The sequence below is a fragment of the Mastigoproctus giganteus genome, chromosome 7, assembly GCF_048544385.1.
Source record: "Mastigoproctus giganteus isolate SK-2022 chromosome 7, ASM4854438v1, whole genome shotgun sequence".
NCBI classification, from domain to species: Eukaryota; Metazoa; Arthropoda; class Arachnida; order Uropygi; family Thelyphonidae; genus Mastigoproctus; species Mastigoproctus giganteus.
This window is the reverse complement of record NC_143581.1, coordinates 26948974-26972561: the sequence shown is the minus strand read 5'-3', so window position 1 is coordinate 26972561 and position 23588 is coordinate 26948974. Positions and strand designations below refer to the sequence as shown.

Genomic DNA, 23588 nt, shown 5'->3' with positions numbered 1-23588 from the left:
TACGAATCCTTTAACAACCATCCAACACTCTTTCAGACACTGGTGGAATCCATTCCACAACGTAAGGATTGATATATATATGTGGGACCGTTGTTTATAATCATTATGAAATGTCTTCTGATAAACGATTGCAAATTGACAATTATCAATAGAGATTTTAACACGATGCTTACCAGCATTTCCTCTGTAGCCACTGGTATGCAGTACATAAGCCTCGTCTTCTCTTTCAATCCAAAATTCATCATACATTGCAAACCTGCGATTTCCTTCGAAGTCTTTAAGGTCAAATCCAATGGAAATTTGTCTTTGATTTGTTAGGGCGTATATGTTGTCATTTCCTAGAAATAAAAACAGACCAATGTTATATAATGTATCCATGTATATATTACGACCAAAATTAAAACTTCTCATGATTTATAGATAAAATTAACGCACGCTGTCCTTCAGTATGTATTTGGACACACCATATTTTATTTATTATCTTAACCGATGTTGAAGGATGGTGTATTTTGAATACGTATATTAATCGCAAACTTGCAAGTTTCTGTTCAAAATTACTCCTCCTTATAACTTGACTGTATTCAGTCATCTATAAAATACGATTTACGCTTCAGTAAGAACTATCCGAAGTATCCAAAGATTTCTGGGAAAGTTCAACTACGTGTTCTTGATACCTTGTGTTTGATTTCACTTTTAAGATATTTAAACAAGGTTTGATATTTGAGTTTCATTGTTTCATTACTGAGTATATTCAACGCATGTTAAGGGATATAAGTTCTATGTGAGCAGCGAACCTACACTGTGCTGCCACTTTATTAGGTATACCTACCTAGTAGCGTGTTGAGCCTCCTTTAGCCTTGAAAACAGCCTGAATTCGTCTAGGCATGGATTGAACAAGATACTGAAAACATTGTGCAGGAATGGAGTACCATGCAAACATGAGTGTGTCACGCAGTTCCTTGAGATTCGACGGAGGTGTAGGCCTGCAGCGAACAGCCCTTTCCAGCTCATCTCAAAGATGTTCAACAGGATTGAGATCCGCGGACTGACCGCTGCAGCAATGAAAAGTCATTGTCATGTTCCTGGAACCATTCCACAGAGATTCGGGCTTTGTGCAACGGCGCATTATCCTGCTGGAAGTATCAATGGACCCAATGTGTGCCAAAAAAAAAAAACATTCCCCACACCATACACTGCCCCCACCACCTTGCACAGTAGTCGTCAGACATGACGGGTCAATGGATTCATGTTTTTTTCGCCAAATTCTGAGCCTTCCATCAACATGATGCATCAGACCTGTTTCCCAATCCTCGATAGTCCAGTGCTGGTGGTGCTGTGCCCACAGGAGGCGTGCTCTCTTGTTCTTCATTGATAACAAAGGTACGCAATGTGGCCGTCGGCTGTAGTAGCCCATTCGCGACAAAGTGCAACTAGTGGTCCATTGCGATATTTTGTTCTGCGCACCAAAGTTGTATTCTGACGTAATGTGCGACATTGTGGCCCGTCTGTTTGTTTGCACAATTCTAGCCATCCTCCTGTGACCTCTCTCTCTCATCAGCAAGCGATTTTCTTCCACAGGAGTGCCGTTGAGAGGATGTTTTCTGTTCGTTGCACCATTCTCGATACACCCTTTAAACTGTGGTGCGGGAAAAGTTCAGGCGAACTGCCGTTTCAGAGATGCTTTGTCCGGCACGTCTTGCACCTACTACCATGCCACGTTCGAAGTCCGTTAGCTCACTCCCTTTCCTCCATTCTTGCTACGGTTTGTACGTTTAACTGATACTAGAAAGGTTGTTCTGCTGCATTTATATCCACAATGGTGATGTGACTGCAACGTTGTGGGACAAACCATTTGTGTGCACAACAGGGGTGTACCCAATAAAGTGGCAGCACAGTGTATATGAGTGTTTCCCTCTACAAGACCATTGCATGTTGTATTTCTTTCTCACGCAGTCGTGTTAGAGCTGCTCAAGGTTTTTACTTTGAGAAATATTAAAGGAATTTTTCATTCTAATGTGGTATCTTTACTAATTCAGCTCTGAAACTAAATTGTCAAACCTCGCATTTCGACAGTCGGTTCAATAGTGTACCACGTCACAGGATCAGGACAAAAAAAAAGTACTCTTCAAGTTTCCAAAGTTCATGTTCATTGCCTGTACTTTAAAATACTCTATCGAATATAATACTTTGCGGAGTCCAGAAACACAACTACATATACACATTTAATGGATAAAATGTACGTTAAAATAATACGTGGCCAGTAATCCAGATTGATCTCTCCAAATCCATTTTTGTACGAATTCCAATCTTTATAGAAATAATCCTCCGCTCGTCCGTAATCCCCCCCTCCTCTGAATGACCTACGCATATTTCGTATGAAAAATAAAAGCATTATTCGCAGATAACACAACCATAATTCAGTTATGCATATTTAATTAAGCAACAATTTTTTGATCGTTCAAAACCATATTACAAATACCCACCGTCCATCCTCCACCGTCTGTGGTCAAATCACAATATACATTAATGCTCTCTGTCAGTACCCGACTTCTGGGCCATATCTTGTATATCCCACTGATGTTATAATCTCTTTCTTGAACTTCGGAACACTCCACTGGTCGGAACTTACATTCGCATTGGTTGACTGAAAAAGAATAGAATGCGGATATTGGGACTGAAATCAGTACGAGTACGATTTCACGAAATTAATTCATTGAGTACATCAGTAAAACAATATATACATTAGAATATAACTCTAATATTAATAAGGAAAATGTTTTTTTACTGGTCTCCCTCAAAATAGTCCCCAAGGGACTCAATAGACTTATTACAGCGTTCATGCAAGCTTTGGAAAGACTTTTGCCGTCACATCCTTCTGAATGTCATAAACACTATCAAATCGAAGTCTTTCAGTTCCACTTTCAACTTATGAAACAGAAAAAAATCACTGGAGCCAAGTCAGCGGAGTAAGGAGGATAGTTTAGCCCTGCAACTTGTTTGTGAGTTAGAAAAGTCCGCACGTTGATCACTGTGTGAGAAGACGTATTGTAATGCAAAAGCCGTCAACCAGACTGTTCCAAATCTCGCCCATAAATGTTTCAGTACTTCTAAGTAGTAATCGCTGGGTCCTTTCTTCTGGAACGAATTCCTTATGGATTATCCTTGTGCGATTGAAGAATGCGATCAGCTTGGTCTTGATATGCGATTTCTGGAATAAACCATTAGTTATATTTGACTCTTCTAGAACTATTTGTCGATCCTCCCCAAATTTAATTAAAATCGGAACAACAGAAAATATTATTTATTTATTTATTTTTTTCTTAAATATCACTTAAGCAAACCCAAATACTGTACCATACATTATAGCTGAAGCACAGGACACTGTTTGTTGCCATGCGCTGGTTGGCAGGAATGAATGGGCAATATGGAGGATGGGCAGAAACAAAATTTTCTCGGATTGCGCATAAAAGTTGTTGCCATTTACTCATTTTTTTGTTATAAATCATGAATTATTATATTTGTTGAAGCGCCTGAAATGTAACGCACTGCGTGCATTAACTAGTTATTTAATTAAATACGCATTATTTAAAGAATTATGCACAACAAAGCACGCGTATTCAGTTTACCTTTGGACAGGACATTCTTCATTGCTCCACAAACTTCCTCAACCTTTTCATTTGCATAATTCAAAGCACACTTCTTATCAACTTCTTATCTTTGTAGGACAGCCATATTCCGGTGTGATGACAATCTAGGCTCCATCAAGACAATGCCAGGCCTCATACAACTATTATTGTGCTGCCAGTGATCCCTGCCATAAGTCCCAAAGTTCTGCTATGTTCACATTTGGTACTGATGTATTAAGAAAGAATTTAAGGCAAATGGACCACAGAATACACGCAGTTTACAAACACAATATACTGACCCCTCATAGCCTTAGCTGCTTTGGTGTTTAAACGCACATACATACACTAATAAACGGTATTGGTTTTGATCCTTAACTTTTTGAGCATCAGTATATTTGTTGCTCTGGGATTGGATTGCAACAATGTCAATTGTAAAGTTGTTTCCAGTCATCGAAGAAGTGACATTTAAACATCAAATCAGGCAAATTTAGAAACTGTCTGAGCTATATCCTAGGCTAAAAGAATTTGAGTTAACAATTGTTATGCATGGAAGTGAACAGATGCTGCTTACCAATGGACAAAGCTACTTTATATTATCTGCATCAAAGAGATTCTGTGACCCTGTTTACAATTTCTTTCAAATTCGCTAACATTTATTCAAAAGAAAGATTATCCAGCCTGTAAAACAGTTTCGTTCCAATTCTCTTCACGATGTGGTTACCTTAGCTGAATGCTGATTGAACTGTGTCAAGACAAGACGTGATTTAGCATAAACATTGTCGAGACATAAGATGTGATTTGGCATTATTTTAATTAAAGCTATACTTATGTAATAGTAGTTGGCACAAGTTTTAAATCCATCACTGAAAACACCGACAAAGGGCTGTACTATAGTTGTACGCATGCGCCGATAATTAACATAACCTAACCTAATCGTATTACTCAGATGCATCAGCTGTACTTATTACCTCATCATCTACACGAGTATTCATGCGTCTATACAAATAAGTATACACAGATAACTAGTACACTGCCTTATCAAAAGTATCCGGACACCATTTCGTTTGGGTGGGAAAAACGTGTTTCAATGAAGCGTAGACTCACCTTGCCCACTCACCTTGCATTTGTGTCCATTCTTCCCTCAGTGCAGCCTCCACTAAAAAAGGAATGGATATTGTTTAAGCGCCCTGATCAGAGGAGTCATGTGACTGCTCTACTATTCCTTGCACCTTTTAAAACATGTTTTGTACATATCTCGTTCACACCGTTCACTTCTTTGGGAGCGGTGTTCTATTACTTTTGTCAAGATAGTATACACTGTTTTGGTTTTGCATTAGCAACTTGCCTAATAGTTCGAGTGGCCCCCCCTTTTGCCCGTTATACAGCCCATACACATCTTGGCATGGAATACCGTTACTGGATGGATACCTTGGACACGTTGTCAGGTGGATGTCCTAGCATCCATTGCCTTTTCCATTAGGTCCCAAAATGCTGAATTGGGTTGAGATCTGATGAGTTGGACAGCCATGGGAAGACGGATAATTCTTTGTTATGTTCCTGAAACCAGTAAGCACCTTTTCCAGGCCTTATGGCATGGCGCTTGTTTTGTTGATAGATGCTGGAGTTGACTGAATACAATGTCATGAAGAAGGGATGTACTTGGACTCGACAATTCCACTCTTTTGATCTATTTAAGAATCCATGAAGGAATATTGCCACACATATGAGCGTATAAAACTGTGACAGTATGGTAGTTTTGTTTTCTGTTTCAGAATGACAATGAGCCGTCATACTGCACTGTCTGCACGGAATTTGTCCGAAGTCGTGGGCATGCCAAACCTCATTGGTCTGCTCAGGACCTTGCATTTAGTCACATTTAAATAGTGTAACGATTAAAGAGATTGTACTTTAATAATCAGCAAAAGTTAAACATTGGCTCATCAAATACTTTTGTATTCTAAGACACGCGAAGAACTATGTCTGACATCTGAGACTGCTGGCGACCTACACGTATCCAACCAAGGACAACGTATTTCTTCCAATGAGAACAGTTCTGATCTATTTAAGCGCATCCACGAAGGAATATTGCCTCACATATGAGAGTATAAAAATACCAGTGCTTGCTGAACTACTCGCAGAATAAATTTATCATTTATTTGACAGAAAAGGTAAGTTCAGTTGTTTGTCGCTTACTGTATTCGTTTTCTATTCCGAAATATTTTGTAATCGTGCTAATTTTGTGTTAATTTCAATCACAAATTGAAAGTGCTCGTGTAATACACTAAGTTGTCTTTGCATTAGCAACACCTCCTTGTGTATTAATGGGGTGGTCTGCGACTCTGGTAAAGGTTCAAAGCCGGGAATGATTGTGGGGCAAGAAGTGCAGGTGCCAGCATCTGGACAATAGCCAACACAGTTAAATGCTCCTGTTTTGTCGTGTCCCGAGTCTATGGTGATTGGCTCAACAGCGGTCTAACGACCAGTCAAAGGTCATATGGGAAACAGCTACGGGTGTTCGGCATCCATGGTGAGCGTCCTGTGTCTCGTCTCGGACCATAGCAGCGACTAAGCACAGTAGCCCAGGTAACCACCCACTACAACGTAGGAGCAGCAAGACCAATATCAGCATGGACTATGCACCGGACATTAGCTCGTATAGGTTATGGCAGTCGACGGCTGTGAAGCATACACCAGGGCACATGGATGCACGCATGTTGATGTGTGGCGGACTTGAGGCGGTGGTTTGGGGTCAGATTTCGTGGCATATCCTGGATCGTCTGATCATCGTTAATCAATGGTTATGGGAACGCTTACTTTTCTATCGTCGGCAACAAAGGATACCCCTTTATGATGATAGTATATCTCCATAACTCCGGAGTCTATCAAGAAGACAAAGCGCCATGCCACACCTTCCAGTATGTTACTAACTTTCAGGATAATGAATTATAATTGGGAACTACTAGAAAAGGACATTCGATGTTACGACCATCCACCTGACAATGTGCGGATATTACTGGACATATTGTGCAACGCGAGAGATTTTAGGTAGGAATTGCTAATGTAAAGCCAACTCACTGTAAAACTAGGCTGTCTGTTTTCAGTATGAAAATTCCTCTGGAAAAATCTCTGAAAACACATCTGAGACCATCTCAGACAAATTTATCCTCACCTCATTCAACAAGTTTCAAAAACGGACTATTTCAAATGGTTGTTGCTTGTACCGGATTGCACAGGATTGTTCCAGCATACATCCATGGGTTTTTCGCAACTCTCCCAATTGTTTTGAAATGTCAAGTAGAACGAAGAGAATTCATGCATTTTTAAATTAGTTCGGAATTTGAAAAGTTCTTTGCTCAAGTAAGAAGGGTTTATTTGAGAAGTTTGGTAACATGTTCATTTTGTATCTTTCAATATATTTCCCTTTTGGAGTCAGTTCTCTTTTGCCACCGATGATGAAGTGCGCTGATCCCAGTTGCGAAGATAGTTTTCTCTTGGGCCTCCAGGAATGCATCTACTGCTGCAATGATGTCACAGTCGGCGAGAGAATAGAAGACAGGCAGGTATCTTTTAAAATTAGGAAACAGGTGAAAATCCGATGGTGAAAATGTGATGAATATGGGGGATGGTCCAAGATTTCAAAGTCGCATTCATTCAGTGCAGCCATGGCAATGACAGACTTGTGAACAGAAGCTTTGTCCTAATCGAACAAGATTCCTTTGCTGAGTTTTCCTCGGCGTTTCTCTTTGATGTGTTTACGCAAATGCCTCACAAGGTCTGCGTAATATATCTCTATGACCGCCTGGCCTTTCTGAAAGTAATCCACTAGAAACACTATCAGCATCCCAAAAAATTGATGCCATCACTTTGCCAGGAGAAAGAATCGCTTAGCTTTCTTTGGAAGTCAGACGGACTGTGTTTCTACTGTTCGGAATGCTCCTTTGTCTCTGGATAAAAGTGATGGAGCCACATCTCATCCATGATCACAAACCTTGCAAGGAAAGTTGATGGATCTGCTTAAAAACAATGCAGATATTCATTTGACTTGACAAATCTTTTGTGTTTTGAAGTACTATCAACAACTTTGGGACCCCGTCGTTCTGACACATTTTTTATAGTGAGAATCTTTGTTAGTATGTGCTATGCACGTTCAGATGCTCAAGGCGCTGGCAATGTACAAAAACTGTCATGCACACTCAACAACTTCCAGAATGATGGACGTTGCACATCTTCCAGGCCGTCCATACCTCGTTTAAATTCTTCTGCCCACTTCTTAGCCATGCAGTAGGAAAGCGCATTCTCCCCCAATGTTGTAACCATATCCTAATGAATTGTCTTTGGCATTAGTCCATTTTTTCTATAAATACTGGATGACTGCACGGTTACTAATTTCGACAACTTTTCTTCATTCACAAAATTTCCCCATTCGCGATTGGCACGGGACTCTATTTATTAAACATCTTTATTAACAACATGTAATACTCTGTCAGCAGTTAAATATTTTTGTTGGGGAATATTACGTTTGTTTCTTTTCGACTTGTTATTTTTAACTTATATTTAACAGAATTTTTCAATTAATAATTGCTAAAAGCTTTTTTTTCAGATGGCGCTGTATTCAGTGTTGTGTGTATTAACCATTTTTCTGCTAACGATCGAAGCGTGTCCAAATGCCTATCCCGACTTTAACGTTAGAAGAGCAAGACATAAAGTTTCAGAAGCTTTTCATGTAATAAATAACATTTTACAGAAAGGTAATTTGTTTTTTGGTATTTACCGTAGCATTTTTACTTCATTTTCTTTAATTTTTTCCTTAATGATGTTTTTACATTTGACATTGACACGTGCATTCCAGATGCAAATGCACTCACTGGACAAAAAATTAGAAACTTTTATTCAGAATCATCTACTTGGATTTCAGGAAAGCTTTTGATACTGTTGCGCATGGAAGACACGGTACAAATTGGAGCAGTATGGTATTAAGGGCAGGTTGCTACAATGAATAAAAGGGTAGTTGATTCCCCCAGGGTTTGGTGTTGGGCTCACTGTTTTTTGTATATTTATCAATGATATTGATGAACGTATATCAGGTTTAATGTCGAAATTTGCAGATGATACAAAGGTTGGCAGGGTTGTTAATGACAGTAATGGAAGTTGGCCAGATGGGCTGAGAAGTGGCAACTGAAGTTTAATTTTGAAAAATGCAAAGTACTGTATATGGATAAAAGTAGGACAAGAGGAACGTACCAACTGTGTGGTACTACACTTAGGGTGGTAGAAAATGAAAAAGACCTGGGAGTAATTGTGCAGGCAGATATGAAGTTTTCTGAGCAATGCAAACAGGCTGCCAGATCAGGTCATGGGGTATTGTCAATGATATACAGGAATTTTGCTAGCAAGAAAAGAAGGTGATTACCCTTTTGTATAAGGCAATGGTCAGGCCACACCTTAAGTTCTGTATACAGGTCTGCAGGCCTAATTTTAGGAAGGATGTAGAGTTGCTAGAGCGGGTACAGAGAAGGGCAACAAGATTGGTGAGGGGAACGAAGGGGTACTCTTACTAAGAAAGGCTTAAGTTCTGCAAATTGCATCGTCTGGAGACTAGGCACCTGCGAGATGATCTGATTGAGGTGTATAAGGCCTTGAATAGGTTGAGCACGCTGAATTCTGATGGGATCCTTCCACTTGTTCAGATTACGAACCTAAGGGGGCATAAATTCAAATTAAGAAAAGACAGATGTAGAATAGATGTGCGGAAATTTTCCTTAGCCTGCGGGTAGTTGATTGCTGGAACAAACTCCGATCTGTCCGTGTGGAAGTTGATGGCTTAAATAAATTCAAGGCAGAAGTGGACAAAACTTTTAGAGTGGTTGGTTGTGTGAAATTGTTTTTTGGCTGATGCTCATACGCTTGCTTTCTTGCATCACATGCCTCTATTACTATTACTACTACTACTACTACTACTAGTAATAGTAGTATGAATTGACTACCTTTTGCCCGAATTACATCCTGCACACGTATTATGAATTACACTTGAGGGAGTCGAGAACCAGTTTTGACCATTCTTAATCAATCAGACAATTTTTGCAAGGTGGTTAGTAGTGTTTATTATCGAAAGAATCCATCGCAATCCGAGTAAAAATTAAACGTTTCATGGTGACGTTGGTCAGATACACCAGAAATATATTCATTGGAGATAACAGAACCTTCAAGCGAAAAACTGAAAAACTCCGGTTTTTCGTCCCACAAAGTGGAAATCGACCAGAGATATATACGGTGCCAAGAACTTGTGATCATATCATGTGATAACTTATATTTGCATACCGTATGTTTTAATTATCTGTGGATTACCAAATGCAAAAGGTTTTTAAGTTTTTGCCCGGTGAGTTTATCAGTATTCTGAATGCACAAGTCTATCAAGAATTTGTCTATCCAAATTGATTTATGATTTGATCTATCTAATGAAGATAACTCGCAAATATGCTTCATTTTACGAGTCCTTTTAAAGGAATCATAAAATGATGTTCTCTTCGATACCATTTGGATAATTGGCTGTTTTCTTTCGACAGTGGCGTGTCGGCAGCGTGAGCAATGTAGGCAATGCCCCTGGAAGCCAGCTGATTGTGCTGAGGTATTCAGATCAGGACACCATCGCAGCGGAATCTACACGGTATGGCCAAGAAATCGAATTATCGATGGTGGAATTGACGTTTACTGTGATATGGATACTGATGGCGGTGGATGGACGGTAAGCACCTTTAATAACAAATGATTTTACAATTTTCTTAAATTTATTCCATACAGATCACAAGCAGCAGGAAAATAAAAACAAAAATTCAGATCACAAAGGGGGTGGCTATGGAAATGCTTCCAATTGCAGCAGATTCGCTGTATTACATAATAAGGGGACTACAGGGTGAAAGTATGGTATGCGCCCTGTAAGTGATATTTTTTTAAAATGTGATAGAACTTTTATTACGTACAGATTACTAAGAAGAAGAAGAAGAAGAACTCTAAGTAGCAGGAAAATAAAAACAAAATTGTAGAACAGCGAAATGGTGTACAGACATTCAGTTTCTGCTGCATGCCTTTTCCAAACATGTTATAGGCGTACGTAGGCGTGTTTTCTAACTAATTCGAATACATGCATCAGGCAGTGGTCTGTAATCTCATTTGGATTTTCATTTGTTGGTTTCCATTACAGAATAGAAACCAACAACCTGACGCCAAAGGGACTTGCACACAAAAACTACACTGCTCGACAAAATTAAGAGAACAAAATGTTTTTCATGAATATTTTAATGTGAACAGTGTGGCGAATATTTGATATAATACTCATCCTGGGATGTAAATTCCGAGTATCCAATAGAAATCGATCTACTACCATACAGAGCCATACATTATGCAAATTATTCATATCTATAAAAACAAGGGTTGCGGTTGCATCACTTCATTCTCGTTTTTTTGGTTTGCTCAGTGGGACAGCCACATCTCCAGTATTCGGATTGCAAGTCATCGTTGTTTAGATGATCCTTTGAGATGGCCGCCTGCTGGACGACTTGAAGCCAGGCAGTGGTAAGCGGAGGCGGCCCGTTGGTTTAATTATTATTATCAATTTATTATCCGAGGAAACTGAGGGCCACCCCGGGACAGCAATGTGCCTGGGGGGTGCGAAATTTACATACTAAGGTACGATGAACCACACGTACAATATACAAGAGTACGTGCGTGCTCGACCTGACATATTTACAGAGCTGAACTTACAAGAGTTCGAAATAAAAGAAAAGTTTGTAATAAACAGCTAGATAAATGCAGCAGGAAAAAAAGTCCAGTTGTAGGTGAACGTCATAGATTCAATAGCTGGTAACATGAGTATTTCTTTTCTGTAGAGCTGGTCCTCACAGAACTTATTAGGGTGGATGCCTAATTTATTGTAGATCTGAAGGCAATTTGCCCGGAACATGTCCCTAAGGGAATCAATGTTTATACGGTTAAGCTGCAGAGGGAGGCATGAGTCGAGGTGCCCTCCTCTTGTCTTCTTTGGCCCCGAGATTAATGGAGATATAGACGGAACATCAATTCGACCTGTGATAAGCCGAGCCAGCGTCAGTGTATTTCTTTTCCTGATGAGAAGTCTCCAGTGAGTGGTACCTAAATTAGCTTGGAGGATGAATTGGGGGATAGTAAAAGGGTGGCCCACCACCCTGTTCATCCAACTGAGCAATCAATATTCCAGACTGAGGTACGTTTTTAGGTAGGAGGCAGTAGCAGTGACCAAATTTCAGATGCGTAGAGAGAGATAGGGGTAATGCACCTCAGGATGTGCCCAACAAGCAGCACTAGCTGATGCACACCAACGAGCTCCTGACGCACTGCCCAAAGAGCCGCGTACGTCTTCTGTCTCATCCTGGCAAAGTGAGGCTGGAAGGTGAGTCCAACATCCCAGGTGAGGCATAGGTCAGTATGGGAAGTTACCCCTTTTTTTATGTAAACCCCCAACACGAGAGGTATTAGAACCTATAGTACTTAGTATCGTGCTTGGGTTGGAGGTTGAGAAGACGAAAGAAGATATTTGTTGACATTGGACTTGAACTTCTGTAGATTGTAATTTTCAGGAAATACGTATGAAGGAAGGTTGTTCCAGAAAACGGCAGTTGAATGAATAAATGAGGAAGATGAAAAGTTGGTTCTGTGGGTTTGAAGTTGGACAGTAAATGGATGTTGGCTGGTGGCGGCACGTGTTCGGACTGTTTTGAAAGAGAGAGCGGGAATAATAGAAGCCAATTCGGAAGAACAGTGCCCATGGAAGTATCTGTAGAAGAGGCATGCAGCAGAAACAGTACGTCTATGAGAAAGCGAGTGGAGAGACTCTGTTAGAGATGAATCATTAATTAACCTAACTGCCCTCTTCTGAATGGAATCAAGAAGCCTGAGAGAGGTTTTGGGGGCACCACCCCAGATGTGGGAACAATATTCCATGGCAGGGCGGATTTGCGATTTATACAGAGTGAGCAGCTCTTTGGAAGAAAAGTAACGCCGAGAGCGAAAGAGAAAACCAAGTTTTTTTGATGCAGAGGAAGCAATATTTGTAATGTGCTTGTGCCAAGAGAGATTAGAAATCAGGGTAATCACCAAAAGATATATAAGACAAGACTATGTTTTAGAAGGGTTGAAATCAACTAAGTTGTCTTTGCCCCACTGGAGAATTACCTGGAGATCGGCATTTAAGGAATTGGTAGCAGATTTTCGAGAAGTTGAAGCTGATCGAGCAGGACAAGGTTTCTCAAAATGGAAAATTGAATGCAATGTGCTATCATCGGCAAAACTATGGATAGGATTTCCAGTCAATGGAAGAAGGTCATTAATATAAAAGAGGAAAAGAGTGGGGGAAAGAACTGAACCTTGGGGGACACCGGTATTAGTGGAGAAGTTAGAAGACAGAGAGCCATCTACCATCACCCTCAGTGAACGATCAGAGAAAAAACTGGATAACCAATTACTAAAAACAGTTGGGAAACCATAAGATGGAAGCTTGTTTAGAACACCTTTTTGCCAAACACGATTGAATGCCTTTGAGATGTCAAGAGCAACTACTTGTGTTTCACCGAACCTTTCCATTGAATTAGTCCATAAATGGGTAACATAAGAGTTGGCGGTTGATTTCTCCATTACTTTAGAAAGAGTAGAAGTAATTGCAATGGGACGATAATTGGACGGGAGGGACTTGTCACCCTTTTTAGGAACTGGCTGGACATGAGCAAATTTCCAAGCAGAAGGAAAAAAAACACCTTTGAAATAAGCAAGTGAAAAAAGGCGGCAAAGAACAGGAGTAAGTTCAGGAGCACAGGTTTTGAGAACAAGTGGAGAAATACCATCGGGACCTTGAGCTTTCTTAGCATCAAGATCTTCTGACATCCTTTTTATGGAAGACCACAGGAGGCATTGAATGGAGCGTGTTGGGAATGGTGGGAGATGTTTTACCAAGATCATTAATACACGAGTTGGAAGAAAAATGGGATGCTAGCAGGTCAGCTTTATCCTTGGCTGAAGTGACAACAGAACCATCTGGTTTGGACAGAGGTGGGAGCAGAGATGGGCAAAAGTTGGGGCCAATAGCTTTGGCAAGGGACCAGAAGCCTCGGCTACCATTAGGGCAAGAAGCAAGTTTTCTACTCTTAGCCTGTTCAAACTCTAGTTTGGACTGATTAATAACTGCTTTACAATTGTTGCGAGCTTTGGTGTAGGCAGAAAATGAAACTGAAGAATTAGAAACAAGCCAATTACGATACGCAACATTCTTCTCTTGAACAGCCTTAGCACATTTATTGGAAAACCAAAGTTTAGATAAAGGATGAGATTTTAAAGTGGAGTGTGGGATAAAGGATTCCATTCCTGCAAGAATAATTTCACTGACAAGATCTGAGGTTAGGATTGTCCTGTATTCTTGTAGGTAAATGAACAATCTGTGCAAGGTCATTAGTAATTGCAAACGCCTCAGCATCTCGACCAGCTGGGTCGGTGTGACTAGAAAACGGAAGCCAGCTGGAGTTGTGAACATTAAAATCACCAAGGAAAATTACCTCACTGTTAGGAAAGTTGGACTGGAGAAAGTCAAGTTGCAAAGAGAGAGGAAGTCAAAGAGCTCCAAGTGATTAGTGGAGTTGGGAGAACGGTAGAGACAACAGATGAATTTGACACAATGAGGTAGAGAGATTTTAAGCCAGAGAAGATCAAAGAGAGGAGATTCCAAATTGCCAAGTCTCTGACAGGGAATATCAGAACGGACATATGCACAAGTACCACCTTTGAGGCGAAAGGAATCATACAGCGAATAATTTGGGTAACTGAGATGAGTAATAGTTGAATCAACCGATAACTGAGAAGTTTGTGTCAGAAAAAAGTACATGGGGTTTGGCAGACTGCAAGTGGAAATGGACATCGTTGATATTAGAATTGAGACCACGTATATTTATGAAATGAATTAGGAAGTGCTTGGGAGGTTTAGATCTTTTCGCAGATAAGTTTCTCTGTTAGTTTGACAATTCATGGTGTATTCAACAGTGAGAAAAAGTGGGTGGGACATGCTGTATGAAATAACGAAATTTTTGGATATGGTGTATATATAGAGTAAGAATATACCCAGATCCTTGACATAACGTTGCTTCGAGAATGCTCCCCGCATACACGCTACTCGGACTCCCTCCAGTCACTATCTGGCAGAGTAGAGGTAGCAAGATTATACACTATCTGGTCCAGAAGCCTCCTAGAGAGTTACCAATAGGTTCAGTCTGTGTACTAACTAGCGGCCGGCCTGCGAACACCGTTTTAGAGTTGTACCCTCGAATGTAAGGAAGACTGGATCTTGTCATGATGTCCATCATAACCTCAAAAGTCATCAGTCATACTGCATGATGGAAGAGATGGGGAAGGGTTGTCTGGAACTTTGCTCTGGAGACTAAACATGGGTTCCACCACTTCAAGCCTCCAATAAGCAAATTGGTGGTATTGCACCGGTTGATGAGAGTCATCTGCCACCTAGTACTGCCTGGTAACATAGAGGGGCGGCATTCCTCCATGTGGTGTGGACGCCACACCTCGACCTCTGTTTACGTTGGTTCACACCTGGGTGGTCACCTACAGTGTGCTTGTGCCGTGTGGTTATACCCAGGATTATTAAAATTCCCACCCTCGTGAAGGTGCAAGCAGAGGATTTGGCTGTCACAGATCGTCCGGACATCGCCGAAATTGGGTCCATTTGACTTGAGTGTCACCGGAATATCAGTCTCCTCAACGTTTTAGACTCCCAGGTAGCAAGTGCAGCTTGTCTGGCATATCTGAGAGAATGTCTGTGACAACCTCAAGGACCTTTGCACCCTTTCACCGCTAACGAAGATTTGAACATCATTTTTGACTCTTTTTTTTTTTTTTTATTTTTTTTGGCTGTCGGTATTTGAGCAGATTTGGAAGTGTTCAGCTGCAGCCCAATTGTGGCTAGATAGTTTTCCAGTTTCGTTATCTGTGTAGATGCATGTTGATAATAGCAAAAATCTGATGAGGATGATTTGAACTCACGTAGAACTTCAGATCGTCGGTATAAGAAACAAAGTTAGAGTTACATGCTAGGAAAGGTTCCAAAGCAGCTGCGAAGAGGATAGTTGAAAGCATACTCCCTTGTGGGACGCCGTCGAAAATTACCTGGATGTCGTTGACGGTAACGGACAGATGTCTGGGAAGTAGAATTGAATTCAAGATTTGTAGCAAAGTATCTACCAGACCGAAGTAGTGCTTAAGTATGATAAACATAGTTGTAATGTATATTCTGCCATATGCCGATTCAATGTCCAGGAATATGATGTCGATCTGGGATTTGCTGTTCAGGGCTTGTTGGATTCTGAAGAGAGTATCTAGAAGATTGGTGGTTGTTGATCGATTGTGCAAAACGGTATGAAGGTACTCGGGCCTGTGACCAAAGCAGTGCTGGGCAATTTCTGGCTGAATCGCTTTTTCAAAGATTTTTAAGTAAAGAGCAACTGATGGCGTTTGGTCGCAGATCTTTCGGAGATTTGGGTTTCCTAATCTTTAGAATGGGCTTGACACGATAGAATCTCCAAATTGATGGAACGATTCCAGGTTGTAGGATTCATTTGAAAATGTGAAGTATAAGGTCAACTATGTATGTGCTGCATAATTTTATTATGAATAAAAGGGAAACCATCTGGTCCTAGCTGTCTCCTCATTTAATCGTTATTCTATGATACCAATCATGCCAAATTTTGACTGCTTCTTTGCAGGATGCACGAGTTACATCACGTTTTCTTCGTGTTCTATTAATTTTATCGATCAGTGTAGAAAACATAGAAATGAGAGACAAGATTATCAGGATCATGCGTGTCCTATCTTTCCGAATTTCAGAAAGATGTTTTTTTGGAGAGCTTTTAGTAGGACTCATAATTGAGAAAACAAAGGAAATCACTGTCTTGTCGAAAGTGACCACCATCAAACTATACAATGAGTGGAAGACGAAAGGAGAATGCTGTTGAAAAAGGAAGAAATGAGGCATACAGTTGCTATTCCTAGAACACGACCGCAGGAGTTGAAGCTAACTGTGCGTCACAATAGAAGGACCAGTGTGCAACACATCACTGAAAAATTCAATTTGGGGAAAAAAAAAACGTTTCCAACGGAACTGTGCCACACTAGTTGAAGAATCGTGGATTTTGTAGTCGTGTGCCTATATGAAAGCCACTTCTTTCCTAAAAGATCGAAAGATTCTACCGAAGTGGTGCACAATACACACCAAGCTTGGACTATGGAACAGTGAACAGAGATCATGTGGTCTAATGGGTCTGGATTTACACATTTTGTGCCAGTGGTAGAGTGAAAGTGTAGCGTGATCCTAATGGAGGCATGCATTCAGACTGTCTGGAGTTCACCACTCAAGTGGCTGGAGGTGGTATCATGATGTGAAGTATGTTCTGTAGGTACAGATTGAATATACTCATACCGTTAATCGGTAGTGCTACCTCCAATGAATATCTTTATGTCGTATCGGATCAACTTCATCCTGCAGTACTCCAGTTCTACCCGGATTGCGATGGATTCTATCAAGACAACAACGCGACTATCCATCATGCAAAAATTATATCTGTATGACATTCTCAACATTTCCACCAGCTACCTTGGCTCTCTAATTCTCCATATCTGAATGCAATTGACAATGTCGGTGATACGTTGGAGAGGGCCGTTCGGTTTTGCAGTTCTCTACCGACCACAACACAGCATCTGACAAATATACTGATGGACGATTATAAATTTTCGGTAGAAAACTATTTCTAATATGGTTTCAGAATCTTATTTTCCTGAATGTGATTATTTGCAAACACAATGTTCATATACATCCTCCTAGTTACTGGGTTACGTCAGGGTTTTACCATAGATGGTAGTAATCAACAGTTTGTTTAATTCTATTGGCAGAACTAGGGTGGGCAGGTCAAGGATGTGACCCGGGTCTCATTCTTTTCGCGGAAGATAGACAAAGCTATTTAATCCATAATGTAGATAAAATCAGAGACCATTTAGAGACCGGACCATCTTGGTGACCGAAAGAAAATCAGGAACCATTTAGACCATCATGGAGACTGGAGAAAATTGAAATAAAATTTAAAAAAAAATCAATAAGGATTAAAAAGAAATATACAGTTTTTTAATATCCTTGAATGCGGCACAAGCAGAAATTTCATTCATCTCAGAGCTTCAAAAGTTCTAACTGTGCCCCCTCCAGAAACTGAAATCACAATAATTATTTTATAAATAAGCGAGTTTGTCGAGGGTCATGCGATTATCATTTGCTGTTAATTAATAAGATTAATAAACAGGCCTTTCTTACATCGTAACTAATATACACTTCGCACAGACGAAGAATATTTCTTGGCCCAGGGCCTGTTTATTCTTAATACATTCTTGTTTCATTCATACTTCAACACGATTACCATAGCGTGGACAGTGAATGTTTTCATCGATGATTTTTATTATAATTTTATAAAGGGTATTTTACTCTTTAGGTCTTTCAAAGGAGAGGAGACTATGGACGTCCTGTTGATTACTTTTACGAAGACTGGGAGACATACAAAGTGGGCTTTGGAAATAAATCCGAAGACTTCTGGTTAGGTATGAATTTCTATCAAATGCTTAAATGTTAGTAGTTTATTAGTGCACAGCTCTTATGTATTCAAATTTCCCAAGCTGAGTATAGAAACACGTTGATCGTAATGATTGTTATTATAGTGATCAGATAAAGTGTAATTATTTACAATGATTTATATGATTTTATAATGATCTTTAATGTCCAACTCCTAATGATGCGGCCCTACTGTTAGGATAGGATATAACGAGTTAGCACCATTGCAGATGGCCTCATGGCTTTTAAACAAAAGATTCGGGCACTGGAAGTTATGTCACCCTCTTGATTCAACACCAATTCAAAAGACTATTTAATGTAGTGTTCAGGGGCAATATGGCCCTAGTAGCCCTTGAGACAGAAATAACAATACCGATGTAGGGTTCAAGGAGACACATATAGCTTGTCGTTGTGCATAAAGACACTTGCTGTAGATCCATGAGGTTTACCCGTTTTTGAACTGGTTCCACAGTCTGTCTACTGCGAATCGCATTCAACCACCTGGCCAGTTCATCTCCATTTTTTCCTGTCTTTATTCTCTTGTTATCGTTTGTAGGGTTTTGTTCTGTGGTCGATTTTCCTGGTTGCTGGACGAAAAAAACCCAGACTTTCAGGGAGAAAAGTCCTACTGTCCTCGTCCGAGACGGACTAACTCAGCCACGTTGTGAAAAGGCCCATAAACATTCTTCGCATCATCAAGGGGATTTCGAACTTAGGTCTTTTCCATCCGGTGTGGGGAGGACGGCGATTCTACCAAATGGGCTACTAACAAGGAAGGTCCTCCATTCTCTTCTTTCTCCAAATTTAAGAATCATCCAAATTAAGTTTTCCTGATATTTGCACAATGATGGCTACCATGAAATCGATGGCATGAACGATAAGAGTGAAATATAGAAATATGTCAGCCAAATTCCTTTCAATTATGCTTGTACAGCTATTTTTTGGAGGGCAATCACTCCAAAAGTAATTCTCCACAATTTGTTTGCAAAGTCATATTTATTTTACAGCCCTATTATTTGTAGAACACATTATCAACGCCGCATTATGTCACAGAAACATCTGGCGTTTCCCTAAACTAACTACTAATTTCTGATCATCGAACTTTTCTGCTGACAAAATCCGCGTGATCCAGCGACCAACTATGCTGCGGTCGACAGCATCGTTTCCATAAACCTCCTGTAGTCGCAAATGGATAATAGTAGTTTCCTTCTCACATACCAAGAATTCAGTAAGAGCACTCTGCATTTGAAAAATATTCCTGGAGGCTGCCATGTTTGACAGCTGTGTTTGGATTGCAACCTTCGATTTCCTTTATGATTTTTTTGTATTTGTGTACGTAAAAACCTTGTTTTTGTTTTTATACTGTGAATTATCATAAATTACATGTCATCTTACGTCTCTTTATTTTTGTAGGTAATGACAATATATACGCATTCTCAAATCAGGAAAAATATTCGCTCAGAATAGATTTGGAAGATTGCGAACTAAATTCACGTTATGCTCATTATGATGACTTCTACATCGACAGCGAAGAAGATCTTTTTAAACTGCACGTCAGTGGCTTTTCTGGAAACGATGGTATACAATAAATTTAATTTGTTAATTATATCAATTAGTTTTTCTTGATAGCTAAACATAATCTTGTATAAAAAATTTTAAGTTCTTTAATGCGAAGTTATATGAAGATTATACGTGTTAAGTGGTATCCATAATTTTTCTGAAATGACCATTGTCATTTTTAATAATATCCTAAGTTTTTATGAGGGCTTTCCTGGAACCTGGGAGAGCACTCGTAGAAATCTGCTTCCTGTTTATGTTATGTAAATATGGTAAGTTATGTGCACACCTGTATGACATTATTATTATATTTCCTTCTACACTTCCTGGCCACTTTATTAGGACCATGGTGGTTTCGACTATATGCAAAAATAGAATTAAGAGTAGGTAAAATGGGCTATCATGTGTAGTATTCGCTTGCAGGAAAACCTTATAAAACTGTGCAATCCAAAGAGTTCCCCAAATCACTTCACACGAACGGAATCTCATTGGCTTCCAAAGAGGTATGATTGCATTGAACAGCTGTTGGATGAACTTGAAAGGTCAAAGTGATCGTCCCACATCGCTACAAGAATCCAGGACAGTTTTGTTACATTAATCATCTAATATTCCTTTTATTTTTGTTTCAACACCTTGTTGATTCCATTGGATCAGTCATTCAGGTTAACAACAGGGTATTAGCTCTTGGTAATAATAAAGTGCCCAGGTAGTAAGAGGGTACTTGAAAAGATTCTCTGTATTAGATTATTCACGAAAATACTTCACTCTGCACACGGCATGTTTTTAGTGATAATTAAAATTAGTGTTCTTTTCCATATCTTCTTAGGTGATTCATTTAGCCAACAGGACGGGTACAAGTTCTCCACCAAAGACGCAGATCATGATACGCATCGTAAAAGTTGTGCTCAGTCGTTTAAAGGTGCATGGTGGTACTCCAGTTGTTCCGTTTCCAATCTTAATGGACTGTACTTGAGAGGAAACCAAAGTTCCAATAGCAATGGAATCGTCTGGCGGTCCTATTGGGGACCTTATTATTCTCTTTGCTTTACTGAGATGAAAATCCGCCCTGCAAACTTCAAGCAGTTTTTGAATGAAGAAGACGAAGAAACATGTGAAAGTGAAGAAAATTCAGGCGAACATAAAAACTCGTCAAGCAAGGAGAACGACTCGTCAAGCAAGGAGAACGACTCGTCAAGCAAGGAGAACGACTCGTCAAGCAAGGAGAACGACTCGTCAAGCAAGGAGAGCGACGACTTTGGCATGAACGATTTTAAATAAATAATAAATGAATCCTTTTTTTCTCTAGACGGCCGAATCCTGAAGAGTTTTAGTTAAATTTTAGAATGTCCAGCCATTGATTCAAATTGTTGGAAGTTATAAATGTATTTATAGTGAACTGTCTTTGCTTAATTCAGTATATTGTAAAATAATGTGTGTATATTTCTAGTTGTATAATACGCGGAAATAAAATAACTACTTCATTGAAAATATTTTCTCCTCTTACAGTACGCTCACCCGAGGGTGATGTCGTGCTGAGGCATCACCCTCTGTGAGCTCCAAGCCTAGTCTGTTTGTGCCAATCTCACACATCTCTGCTTAAAATGAATGACAACTGTAAAACCGTTGGTCAGCAACGTATCCCGATTGTAACCACTCTCTGTCTTTTCCCACTCAACCATCCCTTTTTTCATAGTAGTAAAGCTGTTAATGCCAGATTGCAGTATCAAAGCAAAGAGCAGTATCATGGGCGGTTTTTGAGAACCATCACCTTGATTTGACCATCATTCTCCTTGCACAACGGCAAAACGTTATCAAAAAATCAGCAGACAGTGCAAGGATTACAGTCAGTAATCGTTCTAAAGCCTTGTGGTTCCCAAACCCTCTCGCATGCCTTCAAGTAAAAAGAGGTCCTGTACAGAATTTGAAAGAATACAGAATTCTCCGGAGATAGAATAGTCTTCAGAAGAATGGATGGACAATATTACGCGTTTTAATAGTTAAACCAATAGCGTTTCATCCGCAGGATCTCATAACCACGATGTTCCACTATGGTCCACTTTGCGCTATCATCAGGAAAGACCTCATATCAGCTATGAACTCTGTCCCGGGAACCGGTAGATCCGACGGTTTTCCACAACTTATTATTATTCGAGCACTGAGTTCTAGATCTACTGCCCTCAATTTATAATTCTGCGTTCTTACAATGCTGGAAGCCTAAAAGGTTTTCCCGGTGGTGACGGTTCAATTGCGCACTGAAGTTTCACAGTTCCTTTCAATTTCCGCAGTGCCCTGAATACTAAAACTGATAGAGAAAACCATTCTGCCAATTGTCATTAATCGCCTGCTACCTCAGCCACGATTAAAATTCACAATATAGTGAGAAACAGATCAACTATTATCACCTCCCATACGCCACCAATACAATTCTGTCAACTTCTGAAGCTAATAAAGAATTTGCTGTAACACATCTAAATATGACATGTTACAGGAAAGTCAGATACACTATGGAAAATACAGATGCATTTGCCATAATGTACCTGGGTTCTTGTGCTTTCTGAGACCCACTTACAAATCAGAGAGGATGATATGGTATCTTTCATTACTCCTGAACAACAGAACAATCCACCTCTCTTGACAAGGTCTTCCGTGACAGTATAGTGGATTCGCCATTTGTTACTCGTGTCTGAGAAATCTGGGTTCGATTCCCATCAACGAATTGAGAAAATTTAAAGTTTTCTTCAATCGAGGCTGTATTTAGCCTATCTCAGGTGGAGAGAATAGGTTATCTCCATGATTTATTCTGTGTTTCTCAGCCCGCACAACGTGCATATCGGCCCTTGAACACCCAAATGTCTACATACATATGACCCTTATGCGGATATAAGTTACGCTTGGGAGCGGTTAACCTATTATAATCGTTCTGTTGACGAGTTACTACAGGGGTACTACCCCCGGCGTGGTATGCTGTCTAGTCTTCTCTTCACGGCACTTATAAAGCTAATTAGTAAGATTAGACTCAGAGATTATCCACAAAGAATTGCATAAAACATCAATAACTCACCCAGCCATTTTGCAATGTATCTTACCAGTTTGGAAATGTCCTTATCTAACGACCATGATCGTTTCTTCGATTTTTAGCACAAATTCAATGGTCACCTGAATATATAAGCAATGTTAGTTGTCTAGGGATTCGGTTACATAATTTCTCAGAAAGCCAATGACCTCATTTAGCCTGGTTAAATTCTATGGAACTCTAACTCCTTAAACTTATTCCGACGATGAGAAGTTTTATTTTAATTTCTGACATAAGTACCATAAATTATTATTATTATTAAAATCAGTTTATTTCCCAAGAAACCTTGGGTCACCCCGGGACGGCTCTGTGCCAGAAGGGTGTTAATACAGACTAAGGTGCGAGGAACACAATGTACAATACACAAGGGTACATTCGTGCTCGACCCGAGACTTTTACAGGATTAAATAAACAATAATGTACAAAATATACAGTAATATACATGATTACATGAAGACAGAAAGTCTTTGTCATATACAAAGAGGCAAGTTAAAAAAAAAAAATAAATAAATAAAAAAAAAAAAAATAAATAAAAAAAAAAAATAAAGGTCTGTCCAGGAGCAGGTGAGTATTATAGGTTCATAATCTGGTAACAGTTCTTGAGGATTTCCTTCCTGTAGGGCTTGTCTTCACAGAACCTATCAGGGTGGATCCTAAATTT

The 23588-nt window shown here is 39.8% G+C and overlaps 1 protein-coding gene across 1 annotated transcript; it reads left to right on the top strand.

Annotated features, from left to right (window-relative positions):
* Nucleotides 1-5783: 5783 nt before the first annotated feature.
* LOC150082746 (techylectin-5A-like) lies at nt 5784-21200 on the top strand. Its single transcript, XM_090378786.1, has 6 exons — nt 5784-5794; nt 8227-8374; nt 10190-10368; nt 18182-18287; nt 19711-19875; nt 20681-21200. The coding sequence occupies exons 2-6, from the start codon at nt 8227-8229 to the stop codon at nt 21130-21132; spliced, it is 1050 nt and encodes a 349-aa protein (XP_090234912.1). The 5' UTR covers nt 5784-5794; the 3' UTR covers nt 21133-21200.
* Nucleotides 21201-23588: the final 2388 nt, after the last annotated feature.

Bases quoted from the DNA above. Each gene is read 5' to 3' on its own strand.
- LOC150082746 (XM_090378786.1), top strand. From the start codon at position 8,227: ATGGCGCTGTATTCAGTGTTGTGTGTATTAACCATTTTTCTGCTAACG. The intron at 8,375-10,189 runs GTAATTTGTTTT...TTCTTTCGACAG, and splicing joins AAATAACATTTTACAGAAAG to TGGCGTGTCGGCAGCGTGAG. The intron at 18,288-19,710 runs GTATGAATTTCT...TTATTTTTGTAG, and splicing joins ATCCGAAGACTTCTGGTTAG to GTAATGACAATATATACGCA.